The 24,504-nt window shown below is 41.1% G+C and overlaps 1 protein-coding gene across 2 annotated transcripts in view; it reads right to left on the bottom strand.

Annotated features, from left to right (window-relative positions):
• The window catches only part of vps50 (VPS50 EARP/GARPII complex subunit), a 169,693-nt gene extending 146,943 nt beyond the window's left edge, over positions 1 to 22,750 (bottom strand). For both annotated transcript variants that reach the window (XM_072676101.1, XM_072676102.1), the window contains exons 1-4: positions 22,607 to 22,750; positions 21,544 to 21,612; positions 3,366 to 3,488; positions 2,574 to 2,645 (exon numbers count right to left, since the gene is read on the bottom strand). In XM_072676101.1, coding sequence (XP_072532202.1) covers positions 2,574 to 2,645; positions 3,366 to 3,488; positions 21,544 to 21,612; positions 22,607 to 22,639 — 297 coding nt within the window. In that variant the 5' untranslated portion in view covers positions 22,640 to 22,750. The remainder of the gene's footprint in view (positions 1 to 2,573; positions 2,646 to 3,365; positions 3,489 to 21,543; positions 21,613 to 22,606) is intronic.
• Between the last annotated feature and the right edge of the window lie 1,754 nt (positions 22,751 to 24,504).

Here is a 24,504-nt window from a genome sequence, read left to right as displayed (position 1 = left end):
TTAGATGTGCAAAATTGCGGCCACGCTGTACACACACTAAACGCAACCATGACAAAATACCAAATCAAAGCGCTACTGAGATTAGCATATATCCCACAGTTCAATGCATTCGCTGCATTTCAGAAACATCATGGAAGAAAACCAACACTGTCTGCAACTGCCTGTCCCATAAAAACATGTCACACATGCACACACTTCTTGTGCTTCATGCAAGGAAATGTGTCACTTAAATGGACACTTAAGCAAAACCTCAAACCACACATGCAGACTTTAGGACAGACCCTGCGCATCAAGTTCAACCTTGTTAAAGGTGAACTTTTAACATGGGAACTGGCTCCTTGCATGAGAAGCACATATCACAGTAGTGCAGAAGATCTGCCTGTCTCTCAGCTTCAACAACACAACAACTTCCTACAACTTCCTTCAGACATTTCTGCAGAAACTGCGTATGATCATGGTCAATTACCTAGATCGCTCCATTCAGACATCCTCATAAGCAATGATAAGTGAGAGAGAACGTGCAGCACTTGTAAAGATATTTCACTGGAGTAGATGGTGGTGATGCTTTGTGCAGTAACATACTAACTTATTTTATGATGCTTTAATAGAGTTAAAAACCATCATAGGAGTGCATTTCGTACAGGTTTCTAGTAGCATTAAGATAAGGGAAAATCTCCTTAAGCATGTGCTGTTGCTTGAGTGTTGCAGCAACACTTCTATGCATGTCTATACATGTTTTTAATTCTGCACAGACTGTATGCTGATGCTTCCAGGATTTAATAGGATATCTGAATGATGTGATCTACATAATTGACCCTAATCTTAATCAGTTCCTGCAGGAATGTCCTATAGAAAGGCGTAGTAGATGAGAGACTGGCAGATGTTGTTAAGCACTACTGTTGATATGTGCATCTTAACCAAGGAGCTAATTTACATTTTCCCCCTCTACCACTGACACGTTCCCTGTGCCACTGGGGGCAACACAAGCCCCAATCATAAACTAACCATTCCCGTGTTTAACAGTTGAGAGAGATTTAAACTGGCCAGGCTGGATCCGACCTGGGTCTCTGTAGAGCTGCTTCGTGCTGTTATTTAAATAAACCTTAAAACATAGATTTTTTTTTTTGGTGAAATTGTGACCTTTTTTCTCCAAACACACCTTTGCCAAATATTTGATTTTAACTTCATCAGTCCACAGGAGTGGAGTTTCCATGTTCTGATTACTTCCATGAAGGTCATATTTGTGCAGGTGGTGCTGCACAGTAGAACAGTGCACCACCACTCCAGAGTCTGCGAAATCTTCCTCACGCTCTTTTGCAGTCCAACAAGAGATTTGATTGGCCTTTCTAGTCGAGCTGGCCGTTATGACGACATTTTATAGTATTGTGATCAATTTTGTTATCGTTATACACAACATGCTTATCGAGGATATTCTTAGCGCTTAAAGAACACTGATCCACTGCAAGTTTCAGTACAAACAGTGTAATTAGACTGGTTTAAGAGGATGAGTTGCAGCATGTGTTCAATAAAACAAAATTTATTGTACTCAGTACGGGAAAGTATTTGAAGAGTAGTTTAATAATCTGCTGCTACTGATGTATTTAGTCTGTTTTCATGATTACATGATAAATATCATGTATCGTGAAAAATGTCTTAAGACCTTTAAATATCATGATGTAGTATTTTTACCATATCGCCCAGCCCTACTTTCTAGCAATTCTGCAAGCAGTTCTCTCAGAAAGTCTTCTTGGTTTTCCATACCTCAACTCGTACACCACCATTCCTCTTAACTGCCATTTCTTAATTACATCAGGAACTGAGGAAACGGCCCCATGAAAACACTTTGCAGGCTTCTCCTGCTCCTAAAGGCTAAAGGTCTGGGACCTTGGACTCTCTCTGAATTTGTACAAAATAAAACTTTGTTGGCAAATAATTTTGAGCTTTATGGAGATCGCTATATCTTGTGCTATTCACAATAGTAAACATATGACCAACATTTGCATGCCACTTTATTTACAACTTCGACAATAGATTCTACAATTGGATTTTACCAAAATCTCATCTTGCTAAAAAAAAAAAAAAAAAAAAAAAAAAAAAGTGTGACTGAAGAGCAAACCAGTTCAACTGCACATCTGTTTTAACGCCCCTGAGCACACGGTGGCAAAACACATCAGATTGAGCAATTCTTCTGAAGAGACAGAGGCCAGGCTGCCAGACTGCCTCTATAGAGCGAAATAACAGGGAAGATCTCTCTGTATTCAATGGAGAGGCAGAGGTTCCGCATGATAAGAAATGCATTAACAGTGCGCAGCACTTTTGTAAAGTAATAAATGCTAGTCAGAGTCAACTGAACCCACAGGCAAACTCCTGAGCGGTGGCAACACAGTATTAAAGCTTCTTGAAACAAAGAAACCTTTCATGAACACATTTACTTTTATTTTTGAAGTCCAAAAGTAGATTACAATAGTATGTGAAATGTATGTGTGCCTGAACTCAAGTAGAAGGTCTCTGAACATTTTCCACCGTGATGGAATTATCATGGACTGGAGATATCTGCAGAAATCCACACTTACGGCTCCTTGCTGTCGTTTCAGCTTATCTCTGTACTCTTCCAGTTCCTGCAGGTTCAGATCTGGAGGGAGTTTCTGCAAGCACACACACAAGGAGACATGGAACCTGGATTATACTAAATTTAGAATGGAAAGGAAAAGCTGAAAGAGGGGATTCACATGTTCTATGAGGGAGAAAATGAAATGGCAAGCCTAGTAAATTTCCAAATTCAACCCGACCATTTAGTTCTCCAAAGGGTGACTGAGGCACCATTCAATGCTCAGTGCTTTGCAATGATTCTGGAGCATTTTGTAAATAATAATAAGCAAACAGCACGCCCCCTTCACCTCAATGATAAAAAGAAACAATAAAATGAGGGGGGGGGCGGGATGGGGTGGGCACTGAATAAGAGTAATTACTTTTCCTGCCTACAACTCTCGTTTCTGGTGGCTGTTGCGATGCACCACCAAATCTAATGAGATTTCACCCCCGCAGTACAGGAATAATCCATCAATTAGGGTTCCCCCACAATCTGCATGCACACGAACACACACACACACACACACGGGTGGAGTCCCGTACAGTGAAGCACGGAGAGGCGTGCAGTGCTAACGCTCCACCAGTAATGAGGGTAAATGAAGGAGATGCACTGATCTCAGACTGCTGCTGAGTAGAGAAGGTCCTGGATATGGCCTGGCTGGTGTGTGTGTAGGGGATTTGGGCTGGACGGTGTGTGTGTGTGTGTGTGTGTGTGTGTGTGTGTGTGTGTGTGAGAGGGAAAGTGTGTGAGTCAAACATCTCAAACACCAACTCACCTCAAGCTCATACTGCACCATGTCGAAGGAGTCGTTGGAGAAGTAAATCTCTTCTATGCTGTCAATGATCTCCTGCTCCGCCTGAGGATCGATAGGCTGCTCCCTCAGCTCCCTCAGCTCCTCCTGAGAGAGAGAGAGAAATAGGGAGAGAAAAAGGGAGAGAGAGACACACACACTTTCATGACTTTTATATCTTCTTCGTTAAGCCATCAGCAGCAAATGAGTTTAACAATATACACCATATGTCCGAATGTTTGTGGACAACCCATCTAATGAATGCATTCAGCTACTTTCAAGTTGTACCCATTGCAGACACAGATCTACAAATGCACACAACAGCTTGCCTAGAGCCTGTACACTGTGCACTGCCAATAGAATAGGACAAAAGAAATAACCATGAACCCACTCGCCAAATGCATAATGGCATGGGCTGGAGGGATATAAAGCCCCCAGCATTGAGCTGTGGAGCAGTGGAACTGTGTTCTCTGGAATGATGGGTGGTGCTTCATTCAATACTTCTCGGAGTTGAGGAGTTTGGGGTGAGGTGGGCTGGTGATCATCCAACAACCTGACCTCACTCATCACTGAATAAAACCAGAAATGCTCTAAAAGTCTAGTAGAAAGCCTTCCCTGGACAGTAAAGGCTCCAACTCCAAGCAAAGCCAGATTTACTTTTCAGTGCTCTTGATTTTGGAACGAACAATGAAGGAGCAGGTGTCTCAATACTTTTGTCAATATGGCATATGATAAAAGAAAGGTTGTAGCAGAATCACTGTAATTACACACTCACAGAGACAATGTGTGTGACAGAATATGAGAACAGAGAGAGAGAGAGAAAGTGTGTGTAAGAAACGGCATGAGATGATGTGTGAGAGAGAGATAGATGTGAAAACAGAGAGAATATAAAAGAGAGGCACAGTGTGATCAAAAATAAGAGCGAGAGTGAGTGATGGACAAAAAGAGAGAGAGAGAAACAGAGAAACACAGTGTGTGACAGAGAAAAAGAAGAAGAGGGAGGGATGGAGAGTGACAGAGTGACAGAGTATGTGAGAATATGAGCGAGCGAGAGAGATGGACAGACAGATGCAAGGGAAAAGAGAGTGAGTGCATCCCTTGTAAATGAGCCCTGACAAGTCCAAGCACATCCAGTGTCTGCTCCTGTTTCTAGGACGTTACCGTGGGAGAGAACGCGGCCTTCACCTTCTCTTTAAACATTTGGGTCATATTCCGTTTAAGACCACCATTTAAGCATTTAAGCCATCCACCCTGAGGGGAAATTTCTCATGGACCGTAATGAGGATTAACACTGGAACATCAATATCAGTGAAACACAGGCAGGAGGCTGAGGCCTGTCTTGTAGCCTCTGAGGAGAGATACTGAGAGGCAGAGCAAGCGCATGATTTCACATGACGTGATGCAATCGTGCTAAAAACGCACCGCCAGAAGAAGGTGGCAAGAGCACGAGCACGAGCCAGACTGAGCCAAAAGTGTCACAGAGCTGAGGCGTGATCAACAGCAGGCTCACAGAGCTCTAACACATCTCACACACCTCACACTTCAGGATATGCAGTGATGGGCAATATGTTAAATATGTAATACTGGAACACAGGTGACATGTTCACGGTACACAGGACGCAACGCAATGATTTAGGAGGGATGTACAGATAGGAGGACTTGCAGGTCTCAAGTACTTTCAAGTACATACACTATGTATGTAACAATGCTCACGATTCATGATACTGGGTTCATATTAGGGATGCACTGATCCATCTTTTTCTGTTCTGATACAGATACATGAACTCTGCGTATCGGCTGATACTGATCCGATACCATTGGTAAATTAACTTTTTATAAGTCTCTCCCACATGGTGAGATATACAAGGCATCAGGATTGACTTAAACATTACTTCACCAGCTTTAAAAAAACAAACTATAACAAATAAACTCTGATATACAGGAACCCAATTTCTGTTTATTTGTCATTAAAATAAATAACTGTGCTGGACCATGGCACAGTACTGTCTGTGCTCCGGATCAGACTAATTATCCGATACCCGTTCCAGCTAATTCTGGCAGTATCGGGATCGATATCCGATCCTAGTATCGGATCGGCGAATCCCTAGTTCCTATGCAACTCTGAACCAAACGTTGAGTGCGAAACACAACAGGCGGGACTTGTTGCTGCTGGTGCTGCTTGTTCTTCACACAATGAAACAGCATCAGATATTAGTGCGATGCCTATTCTCTACTCTTTACGCTCACATCTGCCCAGTGTGGTGGTTCTGCATTGCAATATCACGACTGTGTAGCAGTGGAACAGATTACAATCAGACCACATCTCCAATCAGACCACAGTTTTTCAGTCACAGATTCGGATTACCGAAAACAAGAAAAGACAATGTTTCTGCTCCATTTGTATTAGTGACTGATTTTGACATGGTCTGTTTGCTGGTTTGTATTAGTGACTTATAATGAGTGTATTAGTGATGTAATCCGAAATGAGAAAAAGAAATGTAAAAAATTTAAATCATAGAAAGAGTTACCAACCATCAGCTCCTATGACATGACTATTTGCTATTCACCTCCTCTCTATAAATTCTTAATTTTAATATGCATCTATATCTTAGCTGTCAGGTAAAAACATGGTATTTCCAAAACAGCGAATTTACAGAACTTTTAATGGAGGTCTATGTAACAAGACTGAACACAACACAGCACAACTGCCCTGGGAGAAGCTTTATGACAATTTATCACAATAACGACAGCATACAGTCAGCACAACCCACTGCTAACAATAAGTACTGGAGGTGTAACGGTACACAAAAGCCATGGGTCTGGTTTTCACTGTGTCTGGACCCCATGGTTCAGAACAACTTCGGTATAAATATATTGCAACACGGCCCCTGGAGAAAGGGGGCGTGACCACTGATAGGCAGCGGGGCCCAGAGACGACACACACACAGGGCTCTAGTGACGCACATACCCTTATTAGTCGCCTTCAACCACATCCAAACAAAACATCGATAGAACATACTGGGCCTAGTGGGGCTGTAAAAGGTGTCTACACCTGTGTTCTTTTCGCAGCTCGTGAATGGCTGAGCCTGTCCTTTTATGTCGTTCACCTGGCTTGTTTGCCCACACAGCCACAGGCGAACAGCATCACTCCATCACTCCCGCCCCCCATTGTACCAAAAACAGACTACAGTTACCATAGCATTACTCCTAAACCACTACAGTTCCCACAATACTATGTGGCTCAAACAGCTTACTGCTTAAGGTTTCTGGGTGGCGCTTGTGAAATGACCATATTTACCATAATCACATGTTCCCATACTGTGTATTCTCTGTGCAACCGTGTGCACCGAACCCTGACCCTACTATAAGACAGTTCCACTCCTAATCAGTACATCATGGTCATTTCCACAAAATCTGTTCCTAGAAGTTCCTATAATGCCTGACCCATATACAAACGCCTAGGCGTAAAAAGACCGAAACCCAGGTAGCATAGACAGGACGGTCATTTTCGCCAGACTCTTAGCTGTCCTTATGTCACGTTCACTGCGCCAACACAGCTGCAGCTGGCTGGACTCCATCAGTGTTTACAGGTTCAGACCGCTGTTTACTAAATCTGCAGATTTCCCAGTAGGTCGAGTCCAGCAGAGGATACGACTGGCATTAGATAAGGTACTGGAAGTTATTCCCCTTTCATACTGGGACAATATAAAAGGGGAAGCATGTCACTGAGCAGCTGGAGCAGCAGGAGATGATATTGGATGAAGGGAAAACTTCACTCAGCAAAGACAGAAAGAAAGAAAGCCAAAGCAAAGAGAGTTTCTTTACAATAAGCTCAATATTAGGGGTTGTCTCTTGACATAAGCAGGAGCTGAATTCCTCTGTTTGTAGGAGAGGGGAGAGGGATTCTTCAACAGTAGCTGATTTCAGAGCACGTTTTTGAAAAATGCACTGAAAAATGTTGATTAATGGAAAAAGGAGCCTTGTCTGAAACATCAGGCTGACTGTTTTCTGGGGACTCCGCCAAATTCAACCCCTTCTCTGCACACCTGCCTGCGAGGATATTGAACCTGTCTTGAACTTTCCTGAAAATGAGCTGCAGAGTAATAAATACCTTCAGAGGCCGATTTAATGCCGAACAGTAATACTGCTGCTGGTATACGACTGTGCAATGTTATGCTGTGAACGTCCAGAGACAGCAGTAAAAGCAGGAACAGGACACACGCAGCTCTGTGTGACTAATAACCATCTACTAACTGCCAATGAATAAATAAATAAATAAATAAAAACGTGAGCTAGAGGGGTTGTGGTCTGCACTGTGAATCTGCTCCTGAACCTTAAACATTATGCGAAATTCACACCAAGGTTCTGCCTCTGTACTTTTCACGTCAAATCATCATAATTTACCTTCATCACTGAATGACAGCAGTTTGGAGCTGATCATTCATTAATACAACAAACCACTGAACCACTGAATTTTGTTTTCTATGCAGTTTTCCCAGTTTGTCAGATCTCATTAGTTCTCCTCCTCCATCAGTTCATCTTTCCACTTCTCCACAGACCTGTAAGGACAAAGGTCTCCACCATGCTGAACGTCTGAATGCGTAACGTGTTCACAATTCCTTTAGAATTTAGTTCTTTAATACACATTTAAAAACTGGTCTTGGCTATTACATTTTCTTGTCAGAAGCTGGAGCGTGTTCACTTCCACACAGATCAAGGCGAGTGGCCTAAAATACACCCACAAGAGACAAACTTGGGGTAAGGTAAGCAACTCCTCACCTGTTAGTGTGAACGCTGGGTAACTGTTAAGCCTCACTCGCATGAGTATTTTTGCATGTGTAAAAACAAACAGCTTGCCGGAGATCTTTTTTTATTTCTTAGAATCTACAACATTCGCACAGACATACTTGGTAAGCACTGTTTAATTACACTTTTGCTGTTCCAAACCTGACAAGTGCTCCCCCAAGTGGCTGGGGAAAAATCAGTTCTGTTGCATATGCAACTCCGCCTGTCTGCACCTGGCTTTAGCATGCTTTTCATATCTGGAAAGTATCTGTGGTTGGTGTGGCACAACAGATAAAACCACTAGCAGCCAGTGAGCTATTACACCATGTGAGAGACCAGGGTTCGATTCCCAGTCTGGGTGACCGTGTGCTGCGCTACACCAATAAGAGTCCCTGGACAAGACTCCTAACACTACATTGGCCCACCTCTGTAATACGAGTTACCTTGTAAGTCGCTCTGGATAAGAGCGTCTGCTAAATGCCGTAAATGTAAATGTATCTGGACGGATTCTGTTCACTTTTTTTGTTACCAATATGTCTCTTACGTGGGGCCAAATGAGATCAGATTTTACATTTCCCACATAAAATACACAACATGCACATAATTTCCGTTTACTTTCAGTAACCGACTGTTTCTCACCAGGGTGGTCTGGCTTCGGAAGGCATTGAGGAACAGGTTGGGGTTTCACAACACGATGGAACAGTAGATGGTTCTCACACCCCCATACTCGCTCTATCAGAAAATGCTAAGGACTATTTCAACATGCAAAGAAAAGCACTCTGCAATACTGTCTGCTGATAATCTAAAGATAATTAAACACAAACGCTGTTCCAGGTGGTTACTATGCTATCCCTGGTGGTTGCTTTGCAGTTACTATGAATTTGCAAAGCAGTTAATATGGTAACCTCAGTGGTTGGTAGGTAGTTGCTAAGAGGCTGCTAAGTGGCTGCTATGCATTTGCTAAGCAGCTGTTATGGTAACCTGATTAGTTGCTATGCCAATCCTACACCACATTCTAAATTATTATGCAAATTTAAGTGTCAAAGATTCAATTTTATGCTTTTTCAATCAAACTCATGGATGGTTTTGTGCGTCAGAGATCATTCTTTGGATCACAGAAAGCAATCTCAGACACCTGTGATAATTAGTTTGCCAATTAAAAGGAAAGCTACGTTTCCCATTATTAAGCAGGCCACAGGTTTAAGATAAGATAGTCCGTTATTAGTCCCGCAGTGGGGAAATTCTCAACATTTCAAGCAATATGGGAAAGAAAAAGGATCTCTCTGCTGCCGAAAAGAATCGAATAGTACACTGCCTCGGACAAGGTATGAAAACATTAGAAATTTCACGAAACCTTAAGCGTGATCATCGTACTGTGAAGAGATCTATGGCTGATTCAGAGCACAAACGGGTTTGTGCAGATGAAGGCATAATGAGGAAGGTTTCTGTCAGACATATTCATCGGATCAAGAGAGCAGCTGCTGAAATGCCATTACAAAGCAGCAAACAGGTGTCTGAAGCTGCTGGTGCCTCTGGAGTCTCGCAAACCTCAAGGTGTAGAAACCTCCAGAGGTTTGCAGTTGTACATAAACCTACTATCCAGCCAGACGTGCATGAAGACTCATTTTCAAACAGTCTTGTTTACTGATGAGTGCCGTGCAACCCTGGATGGTCCAGACGGATGGAGTGGCGGATGGCCACCATGTCCCAACAAGGCTGTGACAGCAGCCTGACTGTCATTTGTATTGACCATTTAGGGAAAAATATCATTTGCATTATAATTTTAAATGTGGTACAGTGGTTGCTATGGTGCCCTAGGTAAGTGCTATGCTGGTAGGACGCTGCTAGGTTGTATATAATTACATAAATAATATATACAATATATATATATATCCCAAACAAGCATTCATATGCTGCATATAAGCACACTGTTCCTGGTCCAGAGCTCCAGCGTCTATTCTCAAAAGCCACCTGACAACCTGGCAGTCGAACATCTGGCAGAAGATTTACACAAAAAAAAAACCGTCCAACAATAGTGTTGCGCGCACTCAGTAAAAACACTTCACTGTGCGGATGACAAACCCAAGCCAGGTTCCTCAGTGCCCAAATCATACTCCTCCATAAACAAATCAGATGGACTCACATCTGCACTACAGGAGAAGACAACAAGGTCGTTCTCATGGACTCAGCTACTCGAACCTAACCAATATGTTATGCAATATGTTTCACTCAGTGAAAACAGAGACCCTCTGCTGAGCATGTGTAAGTGCCAGAGTCCTCGGAAAGTGCGTGGGTGAGAAGTGGGCGAACTGAATGGGAGAAGAACGTGGGAGATGTTGAATGGGGAATGGGGGGGCGGTGGTATAGAGCAGGTGGGTAGGAATGAGTCACCACTCACTGGTTGCAGAAAAGGGGGGGAGGGGAAAAGCGTTGAAAATGTGCACATTTCCAGACAGCTGGTTTCCGTCTCATGTTTTTACCTTCAACCTGTCCCTTTGAGCCTCATTTGATGTCCTAATCAAAGTATGAAAGCAGAGAAGGGTAAGCATGGTACGCTACCACAACACAGCCTTAAAGGAGTAGTTTGGAGAAAAGTCAGATAACTATAATTGATTACTGACCGCAAAAGCAGCCCATCAACCAAAACCTGATTGATTTCTGATGTGGGCTTCTTTGAATGGGAGATGCTGGGCTAACAAGCTGCGAACAAGCACTGAATTCAGACCGTCACCAATCAGGTCTCTAGGTCTCTATATAGTGGTGCAAGGGTGACTCGGCCACTGCAGGGGCCTGGAGCAAGGCCCTTCACCCTCTCTGCTCCCGGGCGCTGGAGTTGGTTGGCCACCGCTCTGGGTGTGTGTGCTCACTGCCTCTAGTTCACTAGTGTGTGTGTGTGTTTACTACCACAGATGGTAAAAATGTGTATATATATATATATATTTTATTAAGGTGATTTTTAACTTGCTACCTGCAGTTTGCTTCTTAGTTTAGAGCGGGAAATGCTGGGTAAGCGATACAAAGAGACACTGGACTTGGACTGTCACCAATCTCATTTTGTGCTGAACACACACCCTAAACCATCCTCATCTTTCTGTAGGAGCATCAAGATCAAGTTCTATGCAGATGAAACGTTTGCCATGACAGTCCAAGTCCAGTGTCTCTTATTATCGCTTGCCCAGCATTTCCCGCTCTAAACTAAGAAGCAAACTGCAGGTAGCAAGTTAAAAATCACCTTAATAAAATGTATGACAAACTATATTTTTAACGATACTGTGTGATCCTGTGAGAAACGTGTGACCCTTAATTATGACTGGCTCAGAGGTGTAGCACCACTTCATCTACTGGATGTGTTTTCAGCAAGTCGATGGATGTTTTAGGCGTGTATATTTAAAGAAAATCTGATTGGAGACAGTCCAAGTCCAGTGTCTGTTAGCATCATTAGCCTAGCATAACCCGTTCTACACTAAAAAGGCAAACGCTGTATACCAAATCCGGCTGGGCTGATCAACTGCATGTGGGGTGAGGGGTAAATCGTGTTAATTAGATTTTTTGCCAAACTACTCCTTTAACGGTACCGAGTGATTCTCCATCAGGAGAGGTTCAGAGGTGCAACACTTCATCTTCTTTCCAAACGGACAGTCATGCAAATAAAGTCAAACAGACGAGGGAGCTAATTAAAATGGTCCCTTGTAGCCGAACAACACTGCCTTTCCAAATTAACACTCCTCGGCTCTCTATTCCCTGCACACGGGGAGAGGAATAAACACCTATTGGCGTATGAAAGCATGCGGCTCAGTGTGCCGTCAGCTCTATGAATCAACTGGAGATTCGGCTGTTAAACTGAAGTGCTATTAAACACAGTCCATCAAAAGCAGAACAAAACTCTGTTTAATGTGAAAGAACATTGAGCGCGCATGTTGAGAAGTACAGGTGTAGAATGAAAAATACAGAAATTAAATAAATAAATAAATGAAGTAACCACCAAAACAATTGTGTCCTTCCCACTCAGGCCGCAGCCGGTGTGCTCATGTAGTCAGCTCAGCCATTCACACAGCTCTTCAGCCCTAGCGCAGAGGCAGGACTGACCTTCAGAGCGTTTCGGATTGATCGTGGGTTTGTTTTTGGCAGCTCAAGCTGCCGGGATGAGTTCTGCATTTGTCATAACGAGCGCAGTGCCACCTTGAATCTCTTCAGGATTTAGAATCACAGCTCTTCAGAGAGCATTCGAGCTGGGCAGCGCTGAAATAATTACACTCCACTAATCTTTATTCATAGTCGAAACTGCTTCCAAATAGTTACCTTCCCTCTAACGGTCCCACTGTCTCTGCTATGGTTTAAGAAATGAAAGCCTTAAAACATGTGAATGTAGCGCCATCTACTGGCCCACTCTGAAAATAAGAAAACACGTACGCTAATGACATGCATACGATTTCCCAAGTGGACATGCAAAGCTGAGTACTGCTGTTCCCCGCTCGAGCTTACCGGATTCGACTAATCCATTGCTCAGTAAACAGTTGAAGAAAGTGACAAACTCCAAACATGAAGTGTTCTGGGACTCTACACGCGCCACTGCTCAGTCCGGGTTCTCGGCTGTCATTCTGAAACGGTTCTAAATGTTCCTCCAAATATATTCTTAATAAGTGGGGTGTAAAAACTCTTGGCGTATTCTGGATATGGAGCAGCGGTATATGCAGATACATCTTTGGCACTGGCCGAAATTTGTTGGCACATATGGAAAAAAAAAATTGTACATTACATGTCCAAATGTTTGTAGACACACCTTCTAATGAATGCATTCAGCTACTTTAAGTGGCACCAATTGCTGACAAAGATGTGCAAAGGCATGCACAACCACAGCTTCCCAGAGTCCCAGAGTCCCTGAAGAAAAGTACTGTCAGTAGAATAGGGCTCTCTGGAGCTGATAAACGTGCCTAATGTCCGGCATGGGCTAGAGGTGTATAAAGCTGTGGAGCTGTGGAGCAGTGGAACTGTGTTTTCTGGAATGATGATACTTTTGGGATGAGTTAAGGATGAGGTGGGGTGTTGATAATCCAACTTCCTGACCTCACTAATGCTTTTGTCGCTGAATGCAACCAAATCCTCACAGCAATGCTCCAAAAACTAGTAGAAAGCCTTCCCTGGACAGCTGAGACAGTTACTCCAACAAAAACAGGATAAAGTTTCTTTTGTTTGTTTTGTTTTATTATTATACTACCCTTGGTTTCAGAAAAAAAACAGGTGTCCCAATACTTTTGTCCATATAAATGTACATACATTGTATTTACAAATATGACTATTTCAGTACCAAAAGCAAGAATTATTTATTCATGTACAAAATATGTTTACAGACATACACCTTGCAGCACTTAGGTAAAGCAATTGATCTGTCCAACAAAAGCCTTTTTATGCCAAAACGGGACACTTTTGCAGTTGCACACCTGGCTAGTGCGCCCCCAAGTGGTTGAAAAATGGAATTCCACTGCATCTGTAAATCCTTCTCAATTGATGATTCCCCCCTCTATTGCATATGGGCAAAGTACTTCCAAATGCTGAGGCTTCCACTGGTCATCACCACACGCTCATCATCAATACCCCAATGTGTATTCTGAATATTGCTGAGAGCGTGGAGACCCACTGATATTGAGGGTGGATCTATTTAACGCAGCCACCTGCTATTCGCATAATCAATCAAGTGTACTGAGAGCTAAAGTAAACTGCTCTTCCATTTATATTACAGGAGGCTGCGGTATCCAACATCAGGAACCTGTGAACTGAAAATCTTACCAGCTTCTATTGGCTCTGGAGTTCAACCAAAGTCTATTCTTCTAATGCTTCTTAGTGGCCATGGTGGCTTGGCAACAGAAACCTACATTAAACAAACCAGGCTAGATTACCTATTGGGAGAATGGTATATTGTGATATTACAATATTACACAACATATACTGATCATAAAAAAAATACCCACCATACTCAATACTTGAGTCCAGAATGCCACATCATTAACCGTTCACTAAAAACAAGCAGCACATCATACCTGAATATCATGTCTGCACTGTTTACAGAAACACAGCTGATTGAGAGCGATCCAGAGAATATTGAGTATTAAGGTATTCAGATCTGATCAGGAATATTAACTTAATAACTGTCTGTCTTCACCTAATAATTAAGCAGTTATAGCACCCATCATCCTCAGTACTTATGATAATCATTATTCAGTGGTAAACATGTGGCCTGTTCTAGAATTGCAGGCACATTTTAAGCTGAAGGTAACGGAGTTCCCTTTTCCATCATTTTGTGCCTTAACTGCATGGGCTAAACGCAAACTAACCTCAAATGAGGTTTTAACACATTGTTTATTTAAATAATGAATGGGAGATTCCCCCAATATCACAATTAAAGATTTGACCAGTGACTAATAAACTGTAAAAATAATGAGAGAAGTTTGATCTTTCTCACTGCCTTACACATGTTTCCCGCTAGAGAAAATGAACTGGATGCGAATCACATGTTTATTAGAACTGTTTTTATGCAATTTTAATATCACCAGAACACTGGACAGACATAACCTATATTTTTAAATTATTGAAATGACATTCTAAAGAAAATAGATATTCTATGCAACGGACATAATAACTGTTAAAAAAAAACTGATAATTAGTTATCAATTAAAATTTAAGTTGAACGTATACACCAGGAGGCGAAGACAGTCAATAATGTGGGCTGGGAGTCATTTAGTTAATTTTGTAATAAACTTTGTATAAATTGTGCATAAATGATACTTTAAGCATTAATGTAAAATTGGTGTAATTAATATTATTCAAAACTGATTCAATAAATGTTTTTTGAGAAAATATAAAAAAATGTATCTGGAAGATTCTGAAATGACCCACATACTTAAAAATACTCCAACAGTCAAAATTACATGGACCAAATTTAAAGGTAAAACTTAAAAGAAAGGGTTAATAATTGAAATACAAATATTTATCCATGCTTAAGTAGCAATTATCAACATCATTATCAACAGCCATTACCTCTTTAAATAATGATTAAGTTATACAGGTTAAATAAGTTATATAATCCTTATAGATCATGATTATTATATTAGTATGAACATAACACACTGTTAGGATAAAGTGCTGAAGTGGATTCAGCAGAACAGCAGAAATAGAATTTATGAAGGCCAGATATGATGATTTATTTTTGTCTAGCATTAAAAATGATATGAATTTAAATATGCATACCCAGTAGAGCAAGAATGAGCATGAGAAATAAAAAGATGCCTGCTCCCAGAGCAATGATGACCTTCTACATGATCACAACACATCTGTGTCTCAAACAACACATGACATTTCCTACGTCCCAGTAGACCACAAAGTAAGAATCTTTCAAGAGGCATCTCAATTGCTCTCTTCAGCAGAACAGCAACTCGCAGAACACCGCTCTCAGCAGGTGCTGCGCTAATTAATCAGCTCAAGGTCCTACTCAAACACATCTGCTTGAATTTGCCAGGATGTCGAACGCAGCAGATCAAACTGCTGTGGCCCCAAGCGGCCCACTGTCAGACAGACGAGCTGGCTGGCTAGCTGGCTGGCTGGCTGGCTGGCTGGCTGGCACACAGACATGCAGCCCCCGGCACTCATTCCTGGTCACCTTGCTTCAACCTTTCAGCTTGAGGGAGGCTGAAGACTGTGACAAGCGAGGCAGTGGACACAGCTGACCGTAGACTCTGCCCACTCTCGTCACAGAGCTGAAATTTCGAGTGAAATAAAAGATGCGCACAGCCAGGCTTCGAGTATTTGAGTGAGATTAATAATAAGACAGATGATCAAAAGCATGTTCTGCTTAAAACTACAAATGGACAAAAGTATCTGGACAACTGCCCATCCATTGTTTCTACCAAAATCAAGGGCATATATATATATATATATGTATAAACATTTATCCTGCTTTTGTTGGAATAACTGTCTCTACTGTCCAAGTAAGCCTTCTACCAGATTCTATTGCATTGCAGTGAGGATTTGATTGCAGTCAGCAACAAGAACGTTACTGAGGTCAGGATGTTGGATGGTCACCACCCCACCTTATTCCCCACTCCACAGATCATCCCAAAACATTTGAATGGAGCACCATCCATCATTCCAGCTCCACTGCTCCACAGCTCAATGCTGGGGGGCTTAACAGCGCTCTAGACCATGTCTGGCATTAGGCACAGTGCCAATAGGTTCCCTCCAGAGAGTCCCATTTTATTGCCAGTATTTCTCTATAGGGACTAGACAAGCTGTGTGTGAGCGTATTTACACATCTGTGTTAGCAACGGGTACATCTTAAAGCAGCAGAATGCATTCACTTTTAGAAGTGGTGTCTGAAAACATTTGGGCATACGGTGTATTTGTTCTACAATACTAGCACTCAGATTGGTAATGGAAACAACATTAAGTTAAAGGAGAGAGGAACGGAGGTCTGTAATGTCAGGAGGTTAACCCACAGCGCCTCATTAGATTCAGCACTGCTCAAACATGCAAATGATCATAATAGTACTCACAGCTAATTGGCACTGGTCCAGCTTAACTCCCACTGCTAAAGCGGTGAAGAAGTGGCTGGAGCAGCTTAAACTCCTGCTGCGTTCCAACTGTAGCCCACTACATAAGCAAAAAAAGACCACAGAACTCCGTCCTCTCCCATTCGGCTTTTCAAGTGAGTGGCCCAGAACCACTGACAACAAAATAAGCTTCAATTACAATTAAACTGAAACAAAACCAAAAGCAAGATTATATTGATTAATTAAACTATTATTTTTATTGTCAATACTTTCATCACTGTGTGTGCTCATGTACTGTCTCTTTAAACATACCATTGCGTGTGTAGTCACATGACTCTGTCCTGTCCAGTCTCTAACATCAAAGTAACATGGATGAGCACCTTGAGCAGCTTATCGCAAACTAATCGTTCATTTATCGCAATCAAGGTAAAATATTTTAATTAATCGTGATATTGAAAGCTATATCGCCCATCTTCATCAAAAATAAATAAATAAATAAATGTACACAGTTTCCAGCTTGATCAATTGATTTTTAGTTCTGCTTGTGTCGTGAGACTAAAGCAGGTCTCAGCTTGCTACAGTACCTCCAGTGTTCTGACGTTCTGTCCATTAGCTGTCAAACGAGCTCTCTCAATCAGCACAACACACGGCTCAGATTAACCAGCCACAAATTCCTCAAATCTCATCCTGCAGATTCCAATTTATGATTCCATTATGAATGACAATATCTTTATGTATTTATCTTTATCTTTACCATCAAAGTATATTGACTGTGTTCAGGATGTCTTATTAGGTCCCATCTGAGCTCAACAATGTGTGTAATATGCATTTTGTCACTGAATTTCTTTTCCCTTTTACTCAATAAACTGATTAATCATTTCATCAAAAATCTAAAGGATGAATAAATCAATTATGCAAAAACTAAGCATTCTTTTTTTCTTCTGTAGTAATCAGATTAATCAACTGTCCAAAATCATAACTAATCAGACGAATTAACTGATGGGAGCGGTTGGAGACAACCACACCCTCACACTAATTATTCATCTTTTTATACATTTTGATTATGTATTAGATTATTACTTAATAATTATTATCCATCAGCAAATCTGATCTTTAATATACACTCTTCAGCTCTGCCACAATTACTAGAGCAAAAGGCTTTGGAGGTAGTTTATGCTGTTGCAGGACTCAGAAAGTTACAGGAGAAAGTCTGGGTGTTTTCTGTTGGTGATTGCTGTAACTACAGGATACAGAGTATACTCATTTCTTCCCTTTCACCTTTTTAGAGACTTTAAGCCACTTTGATGCACGAGGACTGGTTGTTGTTATATTTAAGGGGACATTAGATAAGTTAATCTATAAGCTGTAGGAACTGGCAAAGCGGACCCCCTCATGGTTGTCAGAGCTTAACATGTTAATTGGACACTGTTGAATATTGATATTGATATGTTTTCTGTTTAGTCATTAGTGTTAAGTTTTAATAAGGTTTTACTGACCAATCGTAGATACCTTTGATTTACATATAATTTACCTTAGGGACAAGGGATACCCAACGCTGATCTTACCCCCTCATTGTGCTGTGTCTCTCTGTGTCAACATACATTATGAAAAATTATTTGTAAATATCAGTCATTTTAACTGATAGCCATGCTTTCAATTTCATCATGCATCCCTCATTACATTAGCCTTGCAGCTCTAGTGGAAACGTACTGACTCAGATCTCAGACATCAAAGGCAACTTCATTTCAGTGAATCTTTCCCTCAATTATACGAAACAAAAAGTAATCATAGGGACAAAAAGCACATGACTACCACATACAATTACTGTGCAGGCTTCATTCAATTCATTTCAATATCAATTCCTCCCCGATTTGGATCACCACCCATACATATTCTCCCCCTATGCAATGCAATGCAAACAGCCACTGCCTCTTTTTTATAAACGGTCTGGAGTGATGCGGGTAGAAAGTGACCTCTACCCACCCGGGAGATAACAAGGCCAAATGTGCTCTCTCTGGGTCCCAGGAGGCCAATGGCTAGCAGCATGACCAGGATTCGAACTAGGAGTCTTCTGGTCAAAGTGACAGCGCCTTTTTCCGCTGGACCACTCTGGGCCTGCTGCACAAACTACTCAAGCCATCACCTACAGCAGGGAGCCTAAAACTACGCAGAGTGTGAGCACTTACATGCATTTACCAAGGTGAAGCCCAAACACTCTGACACACTGTGTAAATTACTCATTCTGACAATCACTTCTTCAGTCTCTCCAGCAGAGTTCTGAAAGCGCTGAAGTAAAGCTGCAGGGGGTTCAGGCCATATGGTCCCGAAAAAGACTTAAAAACATCATACCATCCTGTTTGACTAAAGGCTGGCATGATGAAAAAGCACTTCCACTAGGCAGCAGGACTGGACTGGTCTCATCATATGCTTCTCATGTTTATTAGAGCTCAATAAACATGAGAGCACAAAAACTGTATACTGGACATTATTAACAACTGGGACATTATCAACAAGTTTTGAGATCTGAGGAAACACAGGAACTGCCATTAGGGACAGCATATATAAGTGTGGCTGAATTACTGCCTTTCTTTATCAACTGCTTCAGATAAGCTACGCCTTAAGTTGTTTACTCAGTCTAGAGCTACTTAAAATGGGCTGCAATGTTCAGCAGACCAGAGCAGCACAACTGCTGAGTTCATTCCATTTACAGTGCGTTCCTCTTTTCAGGAGGAACAGTCATGCTGCATTAAGGTGATGATAATGGTAAAATTGCTACAGTCAAGTGCCACTGGAACTATGCACGGTCACACTGTATGAAGAAATACCAGCTCACCAGATGCCTAGGCAATGTGCACTCTTAAAAATGTTTGTTTCGTCAATTTTTTCCCTGTTTAGGTACTGCCAAATAACCCCCCCACATACCTCCCACTAGCACTAGCAATGCTCCCAACACTAGGAGGGTAAGGACTTAACACAAGTCTCCTGAGACACATGTGAAGCCAGTCACTACCTCTTTTCAAACTGCTGCCGACGTGGCAGTACCGGGCTGATATGCTCTGAGGAAAGCACAAGGTCCCCAGCTCAGCTGCACCAGCCAACAGACGCCTGTGCCGGCCAACACTGTTTAAGAGTGATGAGGGTAGAAAGCGCCATCTTCCCACCCTAAGAGAGCATAGCCAATTGGGCTCTCTCTGACTCCAGCCGCTGATAGCACAGCGCCATAGTGGTAGAGTGTACAGAAACATTTATAGGTTTGATGAACCTTCACTTGATAAAAAGGTGTCATACCAATTTAGAGGTTCTTCACACACCTCTATTACAAATCAGGCTCTTTATGGACCAAAAGTGTTTATTTTTCCCTATGAAATCACTTGAAGTACATTCATTTTAAGTGTGTGCAAAAACACAATAACATAAACCAGAAGGACCATCACATTCAGCCATCAGCCCGTCATCAGAAAGGGTAAATATCATGTACTGTTGAATACTACACTGGTTACGTACACAACAGGATCAGTGAATTTAATGGGCTACAATGACTCTGCTCAAATACAAATTTCCATCCCTTAAATGTTAAGAACACAATGACATAAAAAACAGTAAAACATCAAAAGAAACCAGAAACCAAGCAATCAAGCAACTTTACAGGAGAAAGAGAAAGCTTTCTTAACTTTTAATGAAAAACAATATTTTATTTTTAATTCTCTATTTATATTTACAATGTAAAACGAATTTATTCCAAGTCATTTTGGAGCTATGTATCATTTCTGTTGGTACATTCATCATGAAATCTGGACACATGCAAAAAAAAGCTAAATTGAAAAGATAAAACAGGAAAAATGGAGATACAATTTTTGTGTGAACAGCCAAATAAGGGTTAGGAACATCTCAACCTCACTATGCTAACTGTTATAAGCTAATAATATGAACTGTTACATTGCTTAATAAGACAACAAGCCAGACACTAGATCAGGACTGAAAAACACTGAAACAGGCCTGTCTCAAAACCTCCAAAACTCAAGGTTGCACAAACAACATGACTAAACATAAAACAGAATAGGGTGTTTCCCCAATTAGACAACTGATCTGGAATATTACACTTAACACTGACACTAGGCTAAAGTGCCCATAAAATTCATTTGCAGCCATATCTTAACAGCACCATTCCCTGCAGTCCAACTGGAATTCTGAAACAGCTCAAAATGCTTCAAGCACAGCTCATGGTACAGCTCTTATAAGGGGTAACTCTAAAGTCTTGAGCAATCTTGGTTGAAACTGGGACGAATCCAAAGCAACCTAAAACCAATCCGGACATTCCATAACCATTAGCTCAGCTTGTGCCCATTTAAACAACCTTGATGCCATAAATTCCAAGCCAAGCATTCTTCAGGCTTATGGTCAGTGTAACTCTTTCAGTCTTGTACTGTCACTTCACCATCATGACGGTTTCTACCTCCAAAGAAATGAAATAAGCTGACCATCTGTTTCCAACTCATCACTGAATGATTCAGGGTCACCACATGATACTTTCTTGCACAAAGTACAGCAAATGTCAACACATATAACATAAGGCCCTACCCTAATCATACAATTTAACAGGGTGGGGGACAACTACAATTCTCAAACAGCTCAAAAGTCTACAGACTCAGTTTACACTTCACTAAGGTACCCATAAAGTCATGAGCACTGTTTGGGAAGGCCCAAAGCCACCTAACCAACCCAGACATTCCATAACCAATGTCACTTGGTTATACTGTCACTTCACCATCATGATGTTTTGTCCAACGAAATGAAATAGGCTGGCCATGTTTCAGTGAGTACAGTACAGGTAATCTCACCTTGCTGGGGATCCTGAAGTTCTCCACAGGGCTCATGTCTGCCATGCTCTCTTGAGGGCTTTTCAAGCCCTGTTAGGGGAGGAAAAAAAACAAACAAAAAAAAAACACAAAACCTAAATTAATCAAAACTTTAAGTCCTTTATTTAACGAGTACCAAATGTCAGGAGTGCATTACATTTCTCTTGACGAACACAAAATCAAATCAAAATAATGAAAAATAAATCATTATATATATATATATATATATATATATATATAATCTAAAAAAAGAGGGCACAGATACAGTCAGTTCTGTAGTATTTTCTTTTTACAGAATGTAAATTAAAACTTTTTAGGAGAATCGAGCAGAATATTAATATAAATGTAAATAAAATGAAACCCTATGCAACACATTGAGGAGCATAAGAGGCAAAATATAGACCTAAATTTTTTATATATTATTTTCTTTTTCCCAAAATAACAATCACAATATCAGTAACAGAACATTGAGCAGTAACAGAGGCTTTAGAGTACTCCAGGTCATTAATAAATCATATTTATTGTTTATTAGTTATTAGATGAAGGCTGAAACTAACAGAATAGCCAGTGTACATGTATGACTTTCATAAGCTATAAAGGCTGAACTCTTGCCGGGTAGCTGAGTGACTGTGAGCCTCTAAAGCTCCGGAGCAAAGCTCCTAACCAACGCCAATCGTTCTCTACAGCTCTGCTATGGGAGAGATGTGAGCATTTGGCCCCACTGTGCAGCGCTGGCTGTACCACTACCCAGCTGCCAGGTCAGGGCAGCAGGAGTGTCTGGACGAGGATGACCATCAGTCAGCTCTCCTCGCTGCTTTGCTAACTGACACTGCTGCTCCTGGCTTGCTAACATTATAGCGATGTATTTGCATCGCTAAAACCACCTATGTCCATGTCTATAAGCATGACCGGCTTTCCTCAGCCCGGGTTTAACTGCCGTTAGCCTCGTCTGTTTACCACCTTGCTAACTGCACTTCCGGGCTGCTCTCATCTTTAACTAACAGCCTCGCTGACGCAGACAGGCCCATAAACCCTTACTGCTCACCTGGCGGGACATCAGAGACTTGATCTTCTGCATCTTACAGCACGACCCCGGCCTAAATCCTGCGCCACGCTGATGCTGCGATACCAATGATACTAAACAGCGACTCAGTTACTCCTCTGTGAGACAGCTGCCATGTTGCTTGTTGCTCACGTGACCGGGCAGTGTCAGTGGTGCATTCTGGGGTGCGTAGTTTAAGTAGACCCGAAAGGCTAGCCAAAGCCTGGTGTGGGAATTACTGGCTTTTTGCAGGAATCTTATAAAAGACAAGACAAGAAAACACAAAGCTAGGAGCCAGGTGAATGTGTATATATGTAGAGTGTGCACTTACAGTGTTACAGTGCGTGATGGTACTGTAGAAAACAAGAAGAGAAGAAATGAGTCATTCTCCCATAGGTGTAGATTTAAGGGCAGGGGGGACTTTATTGTTTATTATTATTAGGAACTGTATGGATGTATTTAATAAAATACATCCAAATAAATAAAATTTTAAAATAAAATTTTTGCTCTGAAAAAAAAGTTGTTGCTCTTCACCGCCAGCAGATGGCAGCAAAGTTAAAGTGAAGGAACTGTGTAAAATGCAGAGTGGGTTATTGATCTATATATATATATAGAGAGAGAGAGAGAGAGAGAGATCAATATACTCATATATATATCTTTGTTTAAAGTTTATGGAACAAAATCACTGTAATGTCACTAGATCAGTAAAAACGTTGCATGTGCAGCTTTAAAGGTCTGCAGGAAGAATTAAATTGTCATTAATTAATTACATTTCAAAACATTACAGGTTCAATCACACGATGGATGTGACTATATATGTATTTTGTGGGTTATATGTTGTTATATTTATTTGTTTATTTATTTATTATAACAACATATGACCGCCAAAATTGAACGCTGTAATATACATATAGATATACATACATATTTTCTTTTTCCCTTACAATTTTTACTTTTCATATCTCTAGCTGGTTCCTTCCTGGTGCCATCTCAAAACAATGTGAATACAATATTTAAGTGTGAGGGTGATTTTTTTAATTTTACCTTTAACATTTTTCTCAGTAGTCTGACTGAATGAGTCAGCTGTATTAATGAAACACAATGACCTGTGTTTACCTGATGTTTATTGAGTAAAACTTCCCCACTGGTTCTGAACACTATCATATTGGGCATGTCTTCCCCTCCACTTACCATCAGCGTGTCCTCAAGACTGAAATAGAATATTGTTTACCTCAGGCTTGAAATAGGCAGTAATTGCTTTAGTTAATTAAACTCTATGTTGAGGGAACTACTCTTCAATGTACCCTGGAAACTCAACGTAACCAAAACGAAAAAAAACAATTCCAAAACCCCAAAACTGTTACAGTCCCTAGAGAAAGTATTCATTCATTCATTCTCCCTTGAATCTGAATTTATTTACTGAATTTATCAGAAAATATCCATAATTTTAAAGTGATAGCTGTCCTGGTAGCCTTCCTCACTAGTCTCCATCTTGCCCGGTCGCTCATGTTTCTTCCATTTCTCAATGAGGGATGTCACTCACATTTTTGTGGTTTCCATACCCTGACCTAAGCTCTTCAATGATCTTCAATAACCTTTTCTCAGAGTTGTGTAGAGTGTTCTTTTGCCTTCATGGTATCTGTAGCCAGAAATACTGAATTTCCAGGGACTGGACCTTCCAGACAGGTGTCTTCATACTACAGTCATTTGAGCCACATTTCCTGCAGTGAGGTGATCTCCATTTCACTAATTGTGAGACTACAACCATATAGAAATCTGTTTTTGTAAATTATTGTAACACCATATTATATTGACCATGATTCCATTTATAAAAGCAATTTAAGGAAAAACATCCATAGGGGTAAATACATTTTATAGGCACTGTACAGTACAGTCTTGAC

The sequence above is a fragment of the Salminus brasiliensis genome, chromosome 3, assembly GCF_030463535.1.
Source record: "Salminus brasiliensis chromosome 3, fSalBra1.hap2, whole genome shotgun sequence".
NCBI lineage: Eukaryota > Metazoa > Chordata > Actinopteri > Characiformes > Bryconidae > Salminus > Salminus brasiliensis.
This window is presented reverse-complemented; position numbering and strand designations above follow the sequence as displayed.